This window comes from Tasmannia lanceolata, unplaced genomic scaffold, assembly GCF_043159265.1.
Source record: "Tasmannia lanceolata isolate RefF3 unplaced genomic scaffold, GAP_Taslan_0.1 ptg000019l, whole genome shotgun sequence".
Taxonomy (NCBI): domain Eukaryota; kingdom Viridiplantae; phylum Streptophyta; class Magnoliopsida; order Canellales; family Winteraceae; genus Tasmannia; species Tasmannia lanceolata.
The window spans coordinates 14,838,685-14,860,502 of NW_027518696.1; the positions used below are offsets into that span (position 1 = coordinate 14,838,685).

The 21,818-nt window shown below is 39.1% G+C and overlaps 1 protein-coding gene across 2 annotated transcripts in view; it reads right to left on the reverse strand.

The window, feature by feature from the left end:
* Positions 1–2,195: 2,195 nt before the first annotated feature.
* The window catches only part of LOC143852988 (uncharacterized), a 53,130-nt gene continuing 33,507 nt past the window's right edge, over positions 2,196–21,818 (reverse strand). Inside the window, exons 9-13 of one of the 2 annotated variants that reach the window (XM_077362677.1) lie at positions 19,826–19,932; positions 15,956–16,109; positions 7,722–7,874; positions 3,530–3,701; positions 2,196–2,563 (exon numbers count right to left, since the gene is read on the reverse strand). In XM_077362677.1, coding sequence (XP_077218792.1) covers positions 3,576–3,701; positions 7,722–7,874; positions 15,956–16,109; positions 19,826–19,932 — 540 coding nt within the window. In that variant the 3' untranslated portion in view covers positions 2,196–2,563; positions 3,530–3,575. Of the gene's footprint in view, positions 2,564–3,529; positions 3,702–7,721; positions 7,875–15,409; positions 15,771–15,955; positions 16,110–19,825; positions 19,933–21,818 lie in introns of those variants that run through there. The other variant, XM_077362679.1, reaches the window with a different exon arrangement.

Here is a 21,818-nt window from a genome sequence, read left to right on the forward strand (position 1 = left end):
CAATGGACCCCACTTGTCCTAAAAGATATACCCTATCACGAAAGTTAACCGGTCTATAACTAATGGATATAAAAGAAATGGGCCTTATCATTTGAGCATTGTTTAAAATACCGGTTTCGGTCCCTGGGAAAATCGAAATTTCGGTCGAAATTTGGTAAGAAATCAAAAAGAGTATTTAATTAATTTCGAAATTTCTGCCAAAATTTTGTAACATTTTTAAAAAAAAACAAATGTCCCAAAAATGAAATTTCAAACCGGAATTTCCGAAATTCCAAAATTTCGGTCGAAATTTGGTATTTAGCGAAAAATGGGATTTCAGGAAATTTCGGTTCAGGAAATTTCGGTTCAAAATTTCGGATTTCAGTCGAAATTTAAAACCATGCACTTGAGTACTTAATAAATATAAAATAAAAGGAGCACCACCTATGGAAATAAGGTGCGAGACACATTTTCATGATTTCCACCTCTTTTCTTTCATGTATTGACTCTTGCCTTGGATCTTTGCGCTTCTCCCTTATGTTTTCACCACTTAAGATGTCCCATTCTCCGCACATGATGCTCTATCTCCTCTTCAACCGCAAAGTGAGGTTGCAATTCGTCATAGTGTCATTATCATGTTTAAGCATTATTTCCACGACGTGAGATTATCTTATTTTCTTTGATTTGACTTGTCTGTCCAGGACAAAATGACATGGGTATCATAACTAATTTAAGGACATCTGATTGTCTCTTGATGAGACTCTTTATCTCACCTTTTAAGCCATGTTTGCCTCCCATGAAAAAATATTCCATGGAATATTTGTAAGGCCAGTTGGTGGGAGTGAGGAGTGCATGTTAATAATCTAAAAACTAGGAAAACAAAAAACCAACCCTAAATAGGTATTTTTCTTTTCATTGTTTTGTAGGGATTTTTTATGCCATCTCTACTCCTCCGGCCACTCAATTCTCTCCTTCTCCCTTCAGGCCCTGTTCACTTCTTTTCCCCGGAAAGGATTTCGTTTTCCTTTCCTTTCCAGGTGACATGGCAGAAGGAAAAGGAATACAGGGAAACAATCAAGGAAAAGGTTTCGTTTTCCTTGGAAAGCCTTTTTCCGATATATTTAATCGGAAACCAAATCTCGAGTAACAGGGAAAAAATCAATTTCCATGTCATTTTCAGCTTTTAAATAAGAAATTCCACATCTGATATTTCTGTCTTGTCAGGGAAAAAAAGGCTGTTTTCCAGGAAAACAGCACCAGGGAAAAGAAGTGAACAGATCAGACTCACTCTCAGAGAGTTGGACTCACTAATATTCCATAGAATAGATTTTCATGATTTCCAAACATGGCCTTACCTTTCACCGTTTTGAAAGCAAGGGGAGAATTTGAATATGTGTACCTTATTAGAAAATGCCAATAATTTCGAGCATCTAATTTTTAGACTACAATAAATGAATGTATTATTTCATTTCCTTACATTGGTGGCGTCTTTAGGTCAAGCAGATGTGATGTGCAGTGATATTGGATACTGTTTGCCATTACTCTTCTCCTTTTTTCAGATCAAATTGGGACCGTTGATGAAAGCCAAGCTTGGAACCGGAGGATCATCCGACCATACATGAACAACCTTTATAATCATCTCAAGTTGCTTAGTCTACTGTTAATTATCCAACTGAATATTTTGTCGTTGAATTTGGACCGTCAAAAACTAAAAATACATGTCATTGGATGTTTGGATTGCATGATTGGCATCATTTTCGGGCCAAATAAGATCTAAACCATGGCCTAACAGAGTGGTCCAAGGCAGGGCCCACAGATAAAGCTAATTCCATTGGGTCCCACCTTCAATGGCCCACCCATACTAGAACTAACCTACTGACCATTCTTTGATCATTAATATTTTTGGGCCTTGACCATTCTATAGTAAGACCCACAAGATGAAAGGTCCAAATCCCTGCAGAGGAGCTTCCTTGATTTCTTGTGAAAACTGCAGATGGTAAAGACAGCTTCTGTGTGATTCTATAGCATAATAAGAACATATGTATCAACTTTGCCTGGAAAAATAGTCATAAATATTTGCCTCCGGAATTTTCAATAAATGAGAAAAATGGAAATATCACATTATTTTTCAAAATCTTGGGATTATTGCAGGATTTTGTTGTTTTATCAGAATGAGCTGATAAGATCCTGATATTTGGTAAAAGACATGAGATATCTGTGACAATGGCGTGGAATCGCAGAGTAATGAGAAAAAATCCAGATATTTGGTAAAAGTCATGAGATATATTTCTCAAATACAATTTATATCTACTATAGTATATTGAAACATTGAACTTAAATACATACATATTCTTACATATATCAATTGTAGTTGCGCAGAACGGTCTCGGATTCCTTGCAAACAGGAAGCATCAAGGATATGGCAGTATTCTTAGCAATCCAATGCCTCCAAAAAAATGGGTTATTTTCACCAGATTTATGAGATTGGCCATTTTTCTGCCTCGAGATCAATGCACAGTACCATCCGTTTGAGCCACTGGCCCGACTCCAAGCTTTAATTTTCTTTGCTTCTTCCAATCAAGATCTGGAAACAGTTAAAATGAAAACCCTGAATAAATATATATATATATATATATATATATATATATATATATATATATATATATATATATATATCAACTATGCAAGAAAGTTATATATTTTCAGTAACGTAGCTCAAGTTGCAGATATTACTATGAAGGCTCTGTTTATTTTGGATTTAGAGAATCGATTTTGAGTCCAAAAGTGGTGATCTTATGTGGGCATCTTGGTCTAAGATCGACGATCTAGATTGAAGAATTAGGTTAAGTGTGAAATTGCTGGAGTTACCTGTTTCCATAGTGATCAGTAAAGGGTATAAGGGTATTCAGTGCATCTAATCCCTATTGAGACATAGATGATTAGTGAGCCCTAGATTCAACTACATCCGTTGGTTAAAACAATTCTCAAAATGGAAAACAAACAGGCCTGACTTATTGGGTCAGTAAGTTCTTTGACCTAATGACAGGATATGCTTTCCTCTAGTGTGCTTTTAAATTAATGAAACGAGCACAAAAGAGGGTGTAGCAAAACATACTCTAGAATATAATTAGTGTGTAGTATATATTATATACTGATTGTATCTTTGTTGAAGTAAAAAGAAAGTAAAGTTATCAAGTGTAGCTTGACAAGACTGAACCTCTGATCAGATAGTTTTTAACTTGGTGGGGAGAACTACCAAAAACCACTAAGATGGTGTCTCACACTTGCAACCATCCAAGATTAACAATTCTGATGCTGATACCCCGAAATTTAGTGTATCTATCTCATCCCTAATCATTCCTCTTTAGTAAACAAAAGTTCAAACATGCATATGTGCAAGGCTATGAAAACCATACCCAACCTGACAGGTAGCCATGATTGGATGGTTGTCAATGTCGGGTGACACTGAATTTCAGTGTAGCCAACTCATGCCTGAGCATTCATCAAAAGACAAAGAAAACATGAGTGGTAAAGGTATGAAAGGGCGTACCAGTTCCTTTCTGCAAGGAGCTCTAGAATACCAGTACTCATATTTCTTAACTCATATCCATATATTGGCGGACTTCAGGCATAATAGTTGTACAAAGGGGAGCTTTCTTATCACTCTTCTTGAAGGGAAGTAGCTTTCCCGAATATAAGCTGCTTATGATCCAACTTGCAGGCTGCACAGAACAGAAATGTAGAAACTTTTAGACTCGTGTCGTGGATCATAATATATATGTATATATGACGGGATTGGATGGGTATTTTTCATTTGGAAGGGAGTGTAATAGTCTGCTTTTCCACGAAAGTACACTCGTCACTGTTACAGATTTTTCAACAAAAAATAAAAAAAAATCCTTAGTATCCATTCCTCTATATATATATATATATATATATATATATATATATATATATATATATATATATATATATATGAGGAAAAGGATTGTACGCTCGACCGTACCTAGAGTTAGGTACGGTAGAGTGCCAAATCACATGGGTCCCCCATTTTTGGTGGGCATCTAAACTATTCATTTGCAAGGCCCCATCATAGATAGGGTGCATACCAAAAATTAGCTCCATAGGATCATCCTAACCCATCCATTTGTGGAGGCCAAACTGGACAGACAGTGTTTGTCCACAAATCTGCCCATTTTGGCCTCCAGTTTTAGAGGGGTTAGGATGATTCAATGGTGCTGATTTTTTGTATGCACCCTATCTATGATGGGGCCTTGCAAATGAATGGTTTAGATGCCCACCAAAAATGGGGGACCCATGGGGATTTGGCACTCTACCGTACCTAACTTTAGGTACGGTCGAGCGTACAATCTTATTCCTCTATATATATATATATATATATATATATATATATATATATATATATATATAGAGAGAGAGAGAGAGAGAGAGAACGGTTCCTACACACATGTGTAGATAAGTTATCTACACACTAGCTTAAAATACAGTGGGGGCCACATTATTTGGGTGATCCAAACCATTCATATTTAAGGCCCTCTCATAGATAGGGTGTCCACAAAAAATCAGATCCATAGGATCATCCTAACCATTCAAACTGTAGTGGCAAAAAATGGACTAATTTGTGAAAGTTTAAAGACATCCATTTTACCTCCACAAATCGTAGGGTTGGGATGATCCTATGGATCTGATTTTTTGTAGACACCCTATCTATGTTAGGGCCTTTAAAATGGATGGCTTGGATCACCCAAACAATGTGGGCCCTCACTGTATTTTAAGCTAGTGTGTAGAGAACTCTCTACACATATGTGTAGGAACCGTTTTCTCATATATATATATATATATATATATATATATATATATATATATATATATATAGAGAGAGAGAGAGAGAGAGAGAGAAAACGGTTTCTACACACTAGTGTAGATAACTTATCTACACACTAGCTTAAAATACAGTGAAGGGCATATTGTTTGGGTGATCCAAACCATTCATTTGATTGGCCCTCACATAGATAGGGTGTCCACAAAAAATCAGCTCCATAGGATCATCTCAACCCTATGATTTGTGGAGGTAAAATGGACATGTATAAACCTTCACAAATCAGTCCATTTTTTTGTCTCCACGTTTTGAAGGGTTGGGATGATCCTATGGAGCTGAATTTTTGTGGACACCCTATCTATGTGAGGATATATATGAGAAAACGGTTTCTACACACAAGTGTAGATAAGTTATTTATACACTACCTTAAAATACAGTGGAGGCCCACATTGTTTGGGTGATCCAAACCATTCATTTCATTGGCCCTCACATAGATAGGGTGTCCACAAAAATTCAGCTCCATAGGATCATCCCAACCCTACGATTTGTGGAGGTAAAATGGACGTGTATAAACCTTCACAAATCTGTCCATTTTTTGCCTCCACAGTTTGAAGGGTTATAATGATCCTATGAATCTGATTTTTTGGGCACACCCTATCTATGTGAGGTCCCATCAAATGAATGCTTTGGATCACCTAAACAATGTGGGCCCCCACTGTATTTTAAGCTAGTGTGTAGATAACTTATCTACACTAATGTGTAGATAACTTATCTACACTAATGTGTAGAAACCTTCTCTCTCTCTCTCTCTCTCTCTCTCTCTCTCTCTGTGTGTGTGTGTGTATATATATATATATATATATATATATATATATATATATATATATATATATATATGAGTAAAGGGTTCCTGCACTCGAGTGCAAAAACAGGCGTGGGCCCACATTGTTGGGGGGATCAAAGCATTCATTTGGAAGGCCCTTTCATTGATAGGGTGTCCACCAAAAAACAACTCCATTGGATCATCTTAGGGTGTCCATTTGTGGGATGAAAAAATAGGCAGATTAGTGGACTGATGATCCAATGAAACTGTTTTTTGGTACACACCCCATCCATGATGGGGCCTTTCAAATGAATGCTTAGGATCACCCCAACAATGTGGCCCCACCCTTGTTTCCTGCACTCGAGCGCAGATAAGCTATCTACTCTCGAGCGCAGGAACCCTTCTCTCTCTCTCTCTCTCTCTCTCTCTCTCTCTCTCTCTCTCTCTATATATATATATATATATATATATATATATATATATATATATATAGAGAGAGAGAGAGAGAAAACGGTTCATACACATGTGTAGATAAGTTATCTACACACTAGCTTAAAATACAGTGGGGGCCACATTATTTGGGTGATCCAAACCATTCATTTTTAAGGCCCTCACATAGATAGGGTGTCCACAAAAAATTAGATCCATAGGATCATCCTAACCATTCGAACTGTGGAGGCAAAAAATGGACTAGTTTGTGAAGGTTTAAAGACATCCATTTTTCCTCCACAAATCGTAGGATTGGGATGATCCTATGGATCTGATTTTTTGTAGACACCCTATCTATGTGAGGGCCTTTAAAATGGATGGCTTGGATCACCCAAACAATGTGGGCCCCCACTGTATTTTAAGCTAGTGTGTAGAGAACTCTCTACACATATGTGTAGGAACCGTTTTCTCATATATATATATATATATATATATATATATATATATATATAGGAAAAGGATTGTACGCTCGAGTGTACCTAACCTTATGTACGCTCGAGTGCCAAATCACATGGGTCCCACATTTTTTTTGGTCATCTAAACCATTCATTTGCAAGGCCCCATCATAGATAGGGTGCATACCAAAAATCAGCTCCATAGGATCATCCTAACCCATCCATTTGTAGAGGTCAAAATGGACAGACACTGTTTGTCCACAAATCTGCCCATTTTGCCCTCCAGTTTTGGAGGGGTTAGGATGATTCAATGGTGCTGATTTTTGGTACACACCCTATCTATGATGGGGGCCTTGCAAATGAATGGTTTAGATGACCAAAAAAATTGTGGGACCCATGCGATTTGGCACTCGAGCGTACCTAAGGTTAGGTACACTCGAGCGTACAATCATTTTCCTCATATGTATATGCCATATTTTTCTGCATGACAGAATTTTTGATATAGAAAATTAAAAATCTGGCTATCAAGACTAGCAAACACAGATGAGAAATGTATGAGGCATCAGACCAAGCCAAATCTTTCTCCAACTCAAGTGTTACACGGGGAAACAAAAGACCGCAAATGACAAGGGTGTCCGCACGAGATACAGATCATAGTACTGTGTGTTCATTGCCTGCTTATCCAGAGCCAATTTGTCCATGTAAGTGTTTCCTTTGGTGTCTTAAGTGTACATAAGTGACGGTGCATGTTATGAACTAGCATATCATAAGAACCACCAAAACTTATTATGATATTAAAACATAGGCACCCAAGTACCTCAAAACCCGGGATGCCCAGTGAATGCAAATAGTCGTTAATGTTAATATCTTAGATGCCAAGCATTAGAGCTCACTAATGCCTGAGAGAGCTCTGCAAATTATACTATGCTCTAGAAGATAGTGCTTGAATTGCAGTAAAACTTGTTAAAAGATATATGTATCTAAGGGTAGTGTAGTCATTGTACTCATCTTTTATTGATATATATGTGTGTGTGTGTGTGAGGGGGAGACACTCTCCAACTCACCTTTTCTCTCATTTTTCTCTCTTCTCTCCTCTCTCAACAAAACTTTTAAGCTAATGTATTCATGACATGCACCTCTTTTCTTTCTTTTTCATTTATTTTGGAAAAAAAACCATGTTAATAATACTACGAACCATCATTTGTAGTTTGTTTTCTGAAGCACATTGCCTGAGGTGACGTGATGTTCTTCCCTCATCCTCAACAACAATAGCTCCCATAGAATTCTTCCCATTCTTCAAGCTCTGGAGCAACCACTGGAGAGTTTTGAACACCTGACCACCTCCATGCTGGACAAAGGGAAGACAATAAGAACATAGATTGGAGGTTAATCATGAAGAAAAGCAATACATAGAACAACCAAGTATAATCTCAAACCACATAAGGGTCAATCTAAAAACATGGTATAATCACAGTTATAGGAAGGGGGAGTGGGACGTGAGCAAGTAGCAGTCTTCAAATAAGTTAGGAAGTAGGTTGGAGCAATTAGAAAGCATTCATATTGTGGACCCCGATCCGAGGACGGTGAGGGAACGGGTCCCCACACCCTCTCTGGATCTCCACAAAGTGAAGGAGAGCTCTGCCAAGGAACTCTCGAAACGGATGCCACCCTCACAGCATAGCATGAGTGCCGATATAAAAAGAAAGAGATACATCCTTATCCGGAGCCAGGGCTCGAAACCAAGATATATCTGAAAATAACTCAGAGTCGCCATCCATGGATGCGCCATGGAACCAAAACAAATGCTCTTTTTGCAATGGATAACCAGAGATACTAAAGGTCCGTGCCTGGTGACGAATGGAGAAGGTCCGAAGAGCGCCCCCAATTCGCCCGAGTGCGAACACTTGGTCTCTTATGCCATTTATTATTAACCTCGAAGAGTTTTGGGCGAAAATCATGTGAAATGGGAACAAATATCCCCGGGAAGACGTTTACCTAATCATGCATGACCAGGGGATGAAATAATAAGCACATACAAAACAAAATAAAAAAATGTTTCGCCTAATTACAACTAGGTTATGAGTGACATACCTAACTGGTGTCTAAGTTCTGGTGGACAAACACATGCATGCTACAGCTACAGGTATAGGGTCTGCACAAGCAAGTAAGAAAACACAACAAAATACACAATATAATAACACAACAAATCCTAAGACTCTAAACGATTTAGCTCGAGTCCTCGGATGGTCTGATGTTCATCCAAAGAAGCCTACGTATCCCCGCCTCCACGAGAATCAAGGCAACGTAGTTCTTCGCACCTATTCTAAACTATGATGCCTAAGATACCCAGACCTCTATCTTAGACTCGATCTAAAAGACCGGACTAATTATTAAAGCTTCTTGAACGATTATTTAAATTCCAGTGAATTGTAGATTTTAGGAAACCCTATATGCCCTAACTAAATGCAGGTTAGCCCTAAGCTAATGCAGGTGGTTCCTACAACCTATGTGTAACTAGGCTGTATTTCCTAAGGAAAACAATGGGATCACTAACGCATCTTAGACCTAGTCATCAGTCGGCAATGTGAATCGACAACTGACCGGACGGAGGCGTAACAAACCCCTAACTCTAACACCAACACAAACAAACCACACAACACAAGACAAACTCCTAACTCTAAAACTCTCTATCTAGGACAAAGTCCTAACTCTAGAGGAAGATCTTTTCGAAAAATAATATTTTGGAAGATTTATATTTTTTTTTTAAAGGGTTAAAAGATTTATTTACAAAGGTTTGGCTGGACCTGGGATAAGAATCCCAAGCTGCACTACGTACCTCGTGGAAGAGGATCAAGCCAACGTAGTTCGAAACGAACTCTCCTAACACACTATAAAACTCAACACTTTAGATTTTTTTTTAAGATTTTTATATGTTTTTGATATTTTTAAATGTTTTTTATGATTAAAAGCGTGTTAACACCCTTTCGGCTAAAGGGGATCCGATAGAAGAGCCTCCTTACCCACCATATCACGGTAGAGTAATTTAGAGGAAAACGAGATCCCTAAAGCCTAAAGGGGAAGAAACTAAAACAGGGGGGACTAAAATCCCAAAGAAAAGAACAATCTCGAAGAGACGAAAATAAAACTAACGAGCCTTAATCAATCTCCAAAGGAGACGATATCTAACCCGCGAGGGAAAACCCTAAATAAACGAGAGATGAAAAACCTCTAACCCAAAGGGTAAACTTCTAAACAAAAGGGGACAGATAAAAACTCTACAAGAAGATCTACTAAACGATCAGTCACTTAGGAACGGTCCTAACTGGCTAAACACTCTAAGAGGAGAGAATCCCTTAACCTGCGAAAACTCTAAGGCAGGAAGGGAAGAGGCTGGCTCAAGAAACGTTCCATCGTCGCCTGACCCGACAAAGCGTTCTCAAGACATGATGGAACATCGAAACTCGAAGAGGATCCCAAAGAACGCATGAAGAACAATCTCGAAAGTGAAGGAACTCTTGAACCTTATAAGAAGTGAGGCCTTCAATAAAAAGGAAACCCGTAAGCCCCATGAAAGATATACAAAGAAACCTGAAGGGCAAAAAAGGGGGGGGGATGTAGCTGACAAAGCACAATTAGGACCGACATTAACTTTTGGGGGCTTGGAAAGAAGTACTTGAGGAATAAGGGTGCTAAAACAAGCCTGATACGCAATTATCATCCAAATCGACTTTGCAAGCATTTTGAGCACACTGGATTTACAAACACTAAAAGGGGATAGAGTCTAATCCATTCAGTGACAACACCAAGGTAGAATCTCAATCAATTTTAGTCAAAAGCTCGGCTTAGGATTCCAAAAGATACTCCATTAGTTTACACTCTATAATGACCGAAAATCTCAGCAACATTATAACCATCGGTACTTCTGAATTTGCATGCATCAAAAGGACATGCAGCTAAACATACATCTTTGGTTGATTTACAAATACTGAATTTTTGATTCTCAACACAGGATTACCAAGTGCCTATCAATGCAGACACAATTTCTAGCTCCAATGAAAATCCCAGAACAACTCTTCACCTCAGATAGACATTTCAGCCAAAATATTACCAAAACAGCAGAAATACATCCTTCTTATATGATAGACGAAATCTAAGCATCTGACAAAATTCGTTTTTTTATTTTATTTTATTTTAGAGCCTTATTTTCTTATGGAAATTCACAAATAGCATTCAGAAATTAAAATTGTAATCGAGGATAAGAGCAAAGCTTCTTACCTTTTCTTTGATTAGAAAGCCTTCTCCTTCGCCCTCTCTTTTTTTTAGAAGCACTAGAATGCTAAAACTGCGAGCTCCTCTCCCTCCTATTACAATTTCCTCTCAAACCCGGAGTTGTCGCCCCTTTTTGTTGGAAATCAATTCCTTGCTAGCGCTCCAACTAGCTACAAAGGAGGCTATATAACTTTTCCTGCTCGATTTTCTCTACTCCCTCTCAGTTGGGGGCAGCCAAATGAAGAAGACTCCTTTTTCTCTTCCCTTTGCTTGAATTTTAAGCTAAAAGTAATGGGGTTTTAAGGACACTAAGGTCGGATAGAGCTCGGGAAAGAGAAAATGGAGGCAATTCAGGTGAGGTTGCTGGAAAAATGGAGGGTATCCAAATGGGTTTGATATAATGATGGATTTTATATGGATGCAAGTGAGAATGGTTTGGTAGTGGGGCTTGATTTATGCAAGGGGAGTGGGTGATGCCGGATTCCGGCGAGAAAGTGGGCTCTCTCCCTCTCCTTTCAATCTCTCTCTGTTTCTCAGTTCTCCCTCTCCGATTCTCTCCCTACTCTCTGAGATATCTCTCTCCATCAATCTCCCTCTCTGCTCTCTTAGATTTCTCTCTCTACCTCAATCTCCCTCTCTGCAATTTCTCTCCTCTGCTTTTTTTTTTTTATACGGCTTGGCAAAGAAATGAAGTGGGTTTGGGGGTAGAGACATGGAACGGCAGAGACGAGGGTGGAGTGGTCGGATTTAAATGGGATAGCCGGATTGTGGATGCCGGATTCCGGCGGGATGATCGGAGAGGTAGATCGGAGCTTCGGGTGGTGGCCGGTTAGATGGAGATGGTTGCCGAAGTTGGAGATCGGCCGGAGACAAGGTGGTGGGTGGTGGGTGAAAAAAAGAAGAAAGGGGGTTTAAGAAGAAGAAAAAGAAACAGAAGAAGATGAAAGTGGTGGATGTGGGTTTGATGGAAAATTTGATATGGGTTTTGGGTTTTAGAGGTGGCGGCTCTAATGGGTTTTGGCCGGATTCCGGTGTTGGTGGTTGAGAGGCTTTGGTGGTCGAAAATCCGATTGGAGGTGGAGGAGGTTGTAAGAAGAAAAAGAAGGTGGTCGGTTGGAGAGGGCACGGCCGGATTCCGGTGAGGAACCCACCGGAGAGGATGGGTTTAAAGGTTTTGGATTTTTGCAGAAGAAAAGAAAAATGGAGGTGATGGTGGTGGTGTTGGTGGTCGGAGGTGGGTTTGGGAGAAGAGAAGAGGTTTCAATGGTGGAAGAAGGCCGGAGCTCCGGTGAGAAGGCCGGAGATGGTGGTCGGGGGATGAAGCTCTCTCTCTCTCTCCCTCTGCTTGCAGCTCCAAAGATGGGGCTCCCCTCTTGCGGCTACCCTTCTCCCTTTTCCAGAAAATGGGGCTCTTCTCCCCTCTTGCGGCTGCCAAAATCGAGCTCCTCTGCTAGGAGGAGAAAATGAAGAGAATCCTTCCTCCCCTCTCCTTAAAAAAAAAAACCTAGCCGATGGGTTCTTATATGGGAAATAATATTTAGCACCCTCATTTTCCAAGGACAACCCCCTCTATAGGTGTATTTTGCTATCTCTTGCACAAGAAAGGGGGGGTCCAAGTAGAAAATGGGGCAAAGATTCCCCTCTCTTTACATGATCCTAAACCCTCTCATTTGATCTAATGGCCCTTACTCATTGCTTGTAGAGTAAGAAATAGAAATTTCCAAGAATGCCCTCCCTCACATGGGAAATGACGTATTTCACCCCCTCCCTTCTAAACTTGCACCACGACACTGCCCTAGCTCGTTCGCTAGGCGAACGTGCACGGATCTTGACGAAATTTCACAGGGACCTTGGTGGGACCCTAAGCTAGCCCAGGGTGTAATTTGGGGTCCAAAAATAATGATTTGAAAAAGTTATGCACAAAAAATGGAGGTGCAGGGCACGGTCAAAATGGGGTGTCTACACATATAAAACGACATTGGAAAAACTAAAAGGTTGTGTTTAAAGACTAAGTACAACTAGTAATAAATTAATTCAGTAAGTGTGTAAGCCCAAGGATTTCCATGGGTTAATCATTCACCTTACCTTCTTGTTTTGATGCTAGCAAACCAAATTGATTGGCATTTATAGACTGATGTGTTGCTTTGAAGTGTTGTGTTGTATACAGGAATTTCATGTCATAATTGCCATTACACAGCTCTTCTCAACACATGGCTTGCGGATCAAGAAGCAAAAGAACCAAGAGCTTGCACTCACAGTGAAGACACCATCATTTGAAGATGTTCAAGTTAAGAAGCTCATCATGAAGATCCCACAAGTTCCTAGCAATTGTCAAGAAGGAGCTTGGAGTTGAACATGCCATGGTGACACCTCATGTACCTCAACATGCATTGAAGATTGGAGGAGAAGTCACAAGAGCCGAATCAATTTCAAGATGTTCACTAAAGCCGAAGAAGTTCAAGAAAGTGCAATTGAGCCTATACATTCCAAGAAGACTCAAGGTTTACATCTTTTAGATTGTATTGGGAGTCCTCTTGATTTTATGTTTAAATGCACTTTCAAAAGGTTTTCAAGTGGTTTTTATACTTAACATTTTACATCTTTGAAAACCATCAACACAACCAAAAATGTGTTTTGAAAACCTAGGACTTAAGCCCAAAGACCATGGGCCAAAAGCCCCTGATCTTTTAAAGTTAAAATGGAATTTTACACAGGGCCGGTCGACCCGGGTGTCCCAAGCGACCGCTGCAAGGTAGCTAGAAATCCAGCACTTGCTGAATTTTATCAGGCCAGTTGACCTAGTTGGGCCGGGCGACCGCGGAGGTGTCCCTGAAAAGTTAGGAACACTCCATCATGGGTTTGGGTGGGTGACCGTCGTGGGTCGGTCGACCGAGATAGGCTTTTGAGCCGAATTTTTTAGCAAACAGGTTGGCCTCGCCGGACGACCGCCATGGGGGCGGACGACCGCGACGGTAAGAAATTTGAAAATATAAAAGGGCGCCCGATAGGAGTGGGCGACCGCGGTAGCTCGGTCGACTGCGACGGTTGGGCAAACTAGCCGGTGGGGCTTTCATAGGTTGACTTTTTCAACCCTGTTTTTTACAATTTTATCCCCAAACGGTCATAGTTTCAAATACACTATATATACATCACTAAAACCTATCTAAACAAGCTTTTGAACATTTTAAGAAAGATCAAATCCCATTTCTCTTTGAGATTCAACATTTTATTTCAAAAGCAAAAACCTCTTTAATCTTCCATTTCTACATCTTATCAAAAGGCACTCCATAGGGCTTTACATTTGTATTTTCTTGGAGTGATTGTGATCTACAAATGTTGTAATCAGCCTATTAAGAGGCAAGAGAGTTTTTATTTTTATTTTGTTCTTTGTTGAGGGTCTTCTCTTCGGCCCATTAAGAAAGGTGCAGACGAGGGTCTCCTCTTCGGCCCGTGAAGAAAGGTGAAGACAAGGGTCTCCTCTTTGGTCCGTGAAGAAAGGTGAAGACGAGGGTCTCCGATTCAGCCCTTGAAGAAAGGTGAATCATGTGCGAGGGTGTGTCACCTCGCCAAGGCTTCGTGCAGGAAGGGTTTGTTCTCTTTGGAGATGGAGAAGTCGGGTGTACGGCTTCAACATTTTAGTGGAGATCCCAATCAGGTAAACTTGGAAGAGTGGAGTAGGTCTTGTGATAGACCGAACCACTATAAATCTTATGTTCCTTGTGGATGTCTCTTTTCTCTCTCTCTCTTGCACGTATGGTGATTGGTAATCTCTAACGTTACTTATGTTTATGCTTTAATTGAACAAGGGTTAGTAAATGCACTTGAGTTAAATGTTATAAACCCTAATTGAATTATGATATCCATTTGAACAAGGGTTAGTAAATGTGCATGATTAGAATGTTTAAACCTTAGCTGCTATTGATAAATCTATTTGAACAAGGGTTAGATTAATTAGTGCTTAATTAGAAGATTAATTTTTAATCTTCCCTTAATTAAGCCTAAAATTTCTAATTGACCAATTCACCCCCCCCACCCCCCCTCTCTTGGGTTGTCACACCTGTATTTCAAAGTGGTTGATGAAAACAAAATAAGTCATCAAACACATACAATATGTTACTGGCTAAAATCATTGGTGCCCTTGAAAGGTATTGAAATTTTTTATAAGTTTTTTTTTTAATGGCATGAAAATTTGTATGTGTTAAAATTAAAAGAAAATTCTCTTGGAGAAGACCACCGAAGTGATGGAGTATAAGAAAGAGAAGATAGAAGAAGAAAAAAGACGAAAGGAAGTATAGGGAAGGAGAGGATTTGTGGTGTAACCCCACTGCCCCCTATAAAGTTCCTTAAATAGTATTGATGAAACAGAAATTCAAGGATGCCATTACTATGATGGGCCTCTTTCTAACCTACACAATCACACGTGAATAACATAATACAACCAATGTAAAACTTACTTAAAAAGTTAAAACTACCCTATCTCTTAACATTATCCTCAATGTAACACAATACAAGAGGGCTAGACTGTTCATCCAGTGAGCATGAATTAGATGATCCTACTCATTCTATTCTGCAACTGCAAATGGACAACTAAAATAAAAAATAAACAGAAGTTTACATTTCAATGGGGGGAAATCATCCTCAGAAGGATCATATGATAAGTGTATTTTTTCAGACGGCCTGAATTATGGTGAGACCCACTATAAATGAAATGTCCAGATGTCATATACACGTCATTTACACAGTGCTAGACGGAGGGATTCTAATATTTGGTCTTCTCGAGGTCATCAAAGTTTGCCTCTGCCATATTGCAATCTATTTACATCAATGTATGCATTTGTGATTATGCATGTACAAATGTACTTGAAGACTTTCTTTATAAATTCAGGAAAGAATAAAACTGGAGTAACAAATCTGAAATGACACCAAGAGGTATTTTGGTAGTATCATGTTTCCTTGAAGTTTCCCCTCTCTTCAACTGTGGTTGCATTGTAATGACATGGAAATCTATTTAGATTCATAAACAGTTTGAGAGATATACTAGCAGGAAGAATTTGAATTACAACACTGAGAATTGAAAGGATAAGAAAAGAGATGCAATCATCAGAATTGAAACATTAAAAAAAATACTAGAAAGTATATTGCTGAAGAGAGATACATTACCTTTATAATTTTGGCAAATTTGGTGCAAAAACTGGGCTTCCCATAGAGCATGATCCCTACTCTGTCGAAGATGTGAGTATAGTTAGTGTGGCAGTGTGGCTGACCAATTCTCATATGCTTTCTGTCAGCTGCTCGATTTGATAGAATCAGGTATCTGCAGAAACCCACATCACCATGAAAACACTAATCCGAGAATTACTATTGACACATAACTTGGGAAGAGAATAATTTAAATTAGAAATAATCACTATTTTTTTTTCTCTTTGATTTTAAAAGATTAATTCTAGGACAAAGTAACACTTTTACCCAAAACTGTGACAACAATTTTACCAAGAGTTGATCACCAAAACCATTTTGATCATAATAGTAGGAGAAAAAATAGCAAAAGATATGACTTTCATATTGATTGGAAGTATTCTTTTTTCAAAAGCAATGTCACTCGATCATTATCAAACTGACCGCAATCTTTTTTTGTCCATGAGGATAGAGCGCCTTGTACTTCTAATAGGACTTGAACTAGATCAGAATCATTCTCAACGAATCCATAAGAAGTGATCCAATTTTAGAGGAAAAATTAAAGAAAAAGGGAAGGCCCCAGACCGAGCTGGTCAAGACGTACTGATGTGATTTAGTCTTAGGATTAGTGTAGTTATGTGGACCTATTTTATTTTATTTTATTTGGATCTTTATTCAATGTTTAGTTCATATTTTATTCTTTTTGAAAATTGACAAATATATTCATACCAGCAAATTTTACAATAGGGACAAGTAGTCCCACCAGATTTACATAGGATAAATTGCCCAGGAGCATCCTCCTAGGCCCAAAAGAAAACCCATTACCATTTTTTTTTAAAACCCATTACCCCTTACAATACCCAATAGCCTTAATTGTATCGAATCCAACAAAAATGCCATATTGTGGGGGCCCCCAAGTCAAGATTGTGACCTGCCACGTCACACCGACTTCTCCACGACATCGCGAATTCGATTTTCAAAAATCCTCCTCAAAAGCCTAGAGCTATCATGCACCCTCACCATGCACGATGGCTAACCACCGAACATCGGATCTCCGACAGCCTCCACCTCGAACCACCACCAATCACTGCGGTCACCACCTCCAGTCTCACCTCTGTTTCCTCCACAGAAAACATGTCCGTCGGGGCAGCCTCAACCACCACCACCGTCATCAAGATCCGGCAACCACCATTGCCACTGGCCACCATGCCCGTCCTCAGGCCACAACCTGTGATCTTGATTCCGGATTGAGACCACAACCTCCTACAGCCAAACTCATCAACCACATTGCTAATTCGGCAATCCACAGTTTCCAGTAATCCTCGGCCTTAAAAATAAGATTGCTCCGCCTATAGCCGGCCTTCCACGACTCTGGATCCAGCAACTCACAGCTTTTCACGGCCTCCGGCAACCTCTGCGGATTTCCTCGACTCCAGATCCAGCATCACAACCTCAACAGCTCCAAATCTAGCCTCCCCAGCTTCAGATCAGGACTCCACGGCCCTAGATCTGACCTTCACGGCCCAGATCTAGCCACCACGAAAGAGCCATACTCCAAATCTGGCCTCCACGGTTCCAGATCCGGCCTCCACAGTTCAACTTTTGCCAGCAATGGGGAGAAACAAGAAAGAGAGGGCGATACTCAAAAAATACAGAGGAAGAGAGGGAGACGAGAAGGGGCCCACAATGGGGAGAGACAAGAAAGAGAGGGCAAGGCTCAAAATTCAAGAGAAGGAGACGAGAGAGAGAAGGAGATGAGTGAGAGAGAGAGTGGGGGAGACAAGAGAGAGGAGATGAGCAAGAGAGAGAGAGAGAGATGATGTCTGCATCAGCCCTATCGTCCACTACCCTACTCATTCTTTCCATGGCCCACCACTTAAACGCTTAAAAAAAGTACCTTATATGCTATTGGCCCTCGACCATGGCACACCACTTAAATCCCTAAACCAACCCTGATTTCCTATTGGCTACCCCTATGGCCCATCATCATCTATATGAAACATGTAGATATTCTTCCGGCCAGCGTACATAGCGCCCCCATCAAACTGTCAAGGTCTCCTGAGTAAGATATTGAATGTATCCATTAGTACCACATCAGACCATTCATTGTCCTTATTTCTTACGGTGAATGATACCAAACATCATTGATAAACCTTTACCTCATTAAAATTGTTTAACCTCATCTGGGGTTTTTTCTTTCCCTTTGTCAGTACCCTCGGCCACTCATGACCTTTCTATGAAGCATGGCTCCGATACCAATTGATGTAAAAGATAAAACCCAAGCCCTCAGGATTCAAGAAAACAATATGCAGCAGAATTTTCATGTACCACAAACTGATTTACAGCTGAAATTTTTTTGGAATTCAAGAATGATATGCAGCTCCAAAAATAATTCCAAGAAGCCTCAAAAATCAAGAATCAATAAGCAGTTTTAATTTTTGTGTTATTAAAACTAATATTTAACCCTAAAAAATCCAAACCCTCCAAGGATGGATCTTCACAATCTAATTCAGATCTTAAAACAAACCATGTAAAGAAGAATTATTACAGAAAATAATCACAACTACTGAACTTTGCATCGTTAAAAGTAAATCTAAATGCTGAAATTTGTATTCAAAAGATCCATCCTAAGTTGATTACAATTGTAGGTTGGCTCTAATATCTTGTAGAGAACAAGTATCCAGGATCTTCAATAATAAAAGTCCCTTCCTCCAATAACCTTACAAAAGAAAATAGCAAAGCTGCAACCCAAGAAAACTCTGAAAACCTTCCTTATTATTCGCATAAAAAAGACTGACCCCAAAGCGGATCTACATTGGTATTTATAACCCATTCACATAGACGCCCACCATAAAATCAAAGCCTAGTAAAAATAGAACACATACACTGCCTACGAAAATTCCTTCAATAGTGACCTGAACAGTGTGTGAATACTAAAGTTGGCCCTCTTTTATTCAAGTGTCACTTAAACTCTCTTCCTATGATTCATAATGTAAAGAAACAAAAAGAAATGGCAAGGGTCCTATCAATTTAGCTTATAACTAAAAGAAATAAAAGACAAAAAAAAAAAAACTGACCTCTATCACTTTAACTAAACACTCAAAATAAAATTTTAAACAAAACACATCTTATTGAATTAGGTGTGGACCCCAATTTTGTGGGAGAGAGAGTTTTCTCCTCTTGCACTTGCTTTGATATTCCACCCTTCTTGGTTGCATACTTCATCTCTTTCCTTGGATCTTCAACTCCTTCTAGGAAGATGAACTACATCAATGGCCAACCTAAACAGCAACAGCACTCAAATGAATCACATCCCAAAGCGAATAGACAACTCTTAAATACCTCTGAATTATGGAAGCACAGCTGCCCAATGAATCCTCAAAGAGAGGATCTACGACTGAATGTTGGGCACACCTCTGCTAGAGTCATTAAAGATCATTCAGCTCCTCTCCTTACATACCAGCAACAAAACGGCCGATAAAGCAAGACTCCAAAGAAATCTCCCTCTCATGCCATAGAGCAGAAGCTCAAGCCTCAAAAAGCTTGAAGATAAGGCTAGGCATCACTCGTTTTCCAGTATTTATTGGAAAATATTCAGTCTACTGTTTTTCAAAATCTTCAAAATATATTATAATTCCCACCTTCAAGATATTCCACCATCATGTCTAAAAATTTGGAGAATCAGGGATTCAAATGAAGGTAGTGTTTCACAGTTCGTGTATAAGTGTTGTTGATTGAGAATTAAGATCACATCAATGCAAGACAATAACAGCTTTAACTTTTCATATTTACCATTCAAAAATGATAGAAGCATCAAAGAAATAAATGTATGACGTAAAAAAAGTTAGAACCTACTTCTTGGGTGCTAATACAGAACCTGACAAAATTGAGTCAGTAAGCCAGTTAGTTTCTAGCAAGAAGCTGTTTACTGCACAACCATATAAGAACTTGGTGGTTTGCACCTGTGGAAACAGTACATTAGTCAGTAATAAGAGATTAATGGTATTAGATCTAAGATGAGCTTGGCCATGCAAAAACTGAATACAGACAGATGACTACATTTAAATAGAACATCAACAGAATTGTCGAAGAAAGCAAATGTAAAAAAACCGTGGAACGTGGTTTTCCACAAAGTTGGTGTTCAATAATTATTTGAATGAAGACACTATACCTATGATTTAGCCGACACTTTGAATTTATTGCTGACACACGTGTCTTACGACACGTGTCTTACGACACTCGTGACTACCGTGGAACTTAGTTGCACCATTTTTTATTCTTTTTTTTAGGTGGAGAGATCAATGAAGCAACACCAACATATTAGAGCTCTTCAATGGAGGCGTATTTACGATGCCACAAGAGGTCTGGATTTCTTTTACAGTGTAATCTTTTTTTTTTTAAAGATGAATCCACGGCATTGAATGATTTGAATCTGTTGGGAGTATTTAATGTGTATTGTGTGGAATGAATCATATATTTATTTGGTTTTCTTTTGTGACTGGGGGCCATAGTTCTATTTTAGTTTTACACACCTCATATTACCTTTCTTTCCTAGAAAAGTTTTTTATGAAATTTTTTTGTTTCCCTTGAAATTCTATGCATACCATTTTTTAATTAGTCGATTTTCTGAATTTCTTCTCCTATGGAGAAAATCTCGCTGAGTGAGAAAATCCTGATCCTAGAAATTAGGTTGGAATAAGTATTTAGTTCGTTAGTCCTCTCTCTCTCTCTCTCTCTCTCTCTCTCTCTCTCTCTCTCTCTCTCCCACGCATATAATGTTGAACAACCAGTTAAATGGGTAGGGCCCACCATTTTACACCAGCATTGCTTTGATTGTGTGGGGCTGCTGTCTCCAACCAAACCATGCTTAGGGCTTAACATTTAAGCCTTTTTATGTGATATAGGGCCACTGCACCCCGTTTTTTATGCATCTTTACGCAGCATTGCAGTTCCATCTGACTCTAAGATATTCAGATGTCGAGATCAAGTCGAATGAGATGATAATATGTTCTGAGATCACATTCTCTTCACTTGAAAAGCATAAATGGTGCAAAATAACAAGGAATGAAGATCTTATTTCAGCCTCAATTGAAAACCTAAGGTTTTTGTTCCATATCTTTGAATTGTTTTATTTGGTTGTTCATCCTAATTTCACAATACCCAAATTTGAACTTGTTATTGCTTTCATTCCCAGACTTTTGATAATGAGCTATTTTGTAATTAATAACAACCAAATTATAATTAATAGCACGTTACATTTTCTTCCAAAATAAGGCCACAAGCCATAAGATGAATTCATTTATTCACCCGTTTGTCAGTCATGTGGCTTCACCAAATCTCTCTCTCTCTCTCTCTCTCTCTCTCTCTCTCTCTCTCTCTCTCTCAACAATTATGCACTTGAACTTCCACATTTACGATCCCACTTCTTGCTTGCACATTATGAGAAGGTTATTTTCTTGGCCAAGTAATGTTATCAAATATTGCCTTTTTCGAGGGTGCTGTTAGTTGGTTCTGACTCATGAATATGCTAGCGACATTTGTGTGGAGGTTTTTATGTTGCATCAAGGGAACACTTTGCTAAAACTACCTCAATGGTCATTAAAGGAATGTGATAAGGCATGCTTTAGTAATGTCTTTGACAAGAAGAAACTCATCATGGAGGAGATGACAATCCTTGGCATAAACAGAAGATATGTTGGTTTTTCGATTGAATAAGACTGGAGGATAAAGTTGAAAGAAGTCAAAAGGTACTGGAGGAAATTTGCTGGACATTTTTTTTTTAAATTGACGATTTCATTGATACTATGAAAGATACATCAGGGACCAGAGGTCCCGACTTGCATTATAA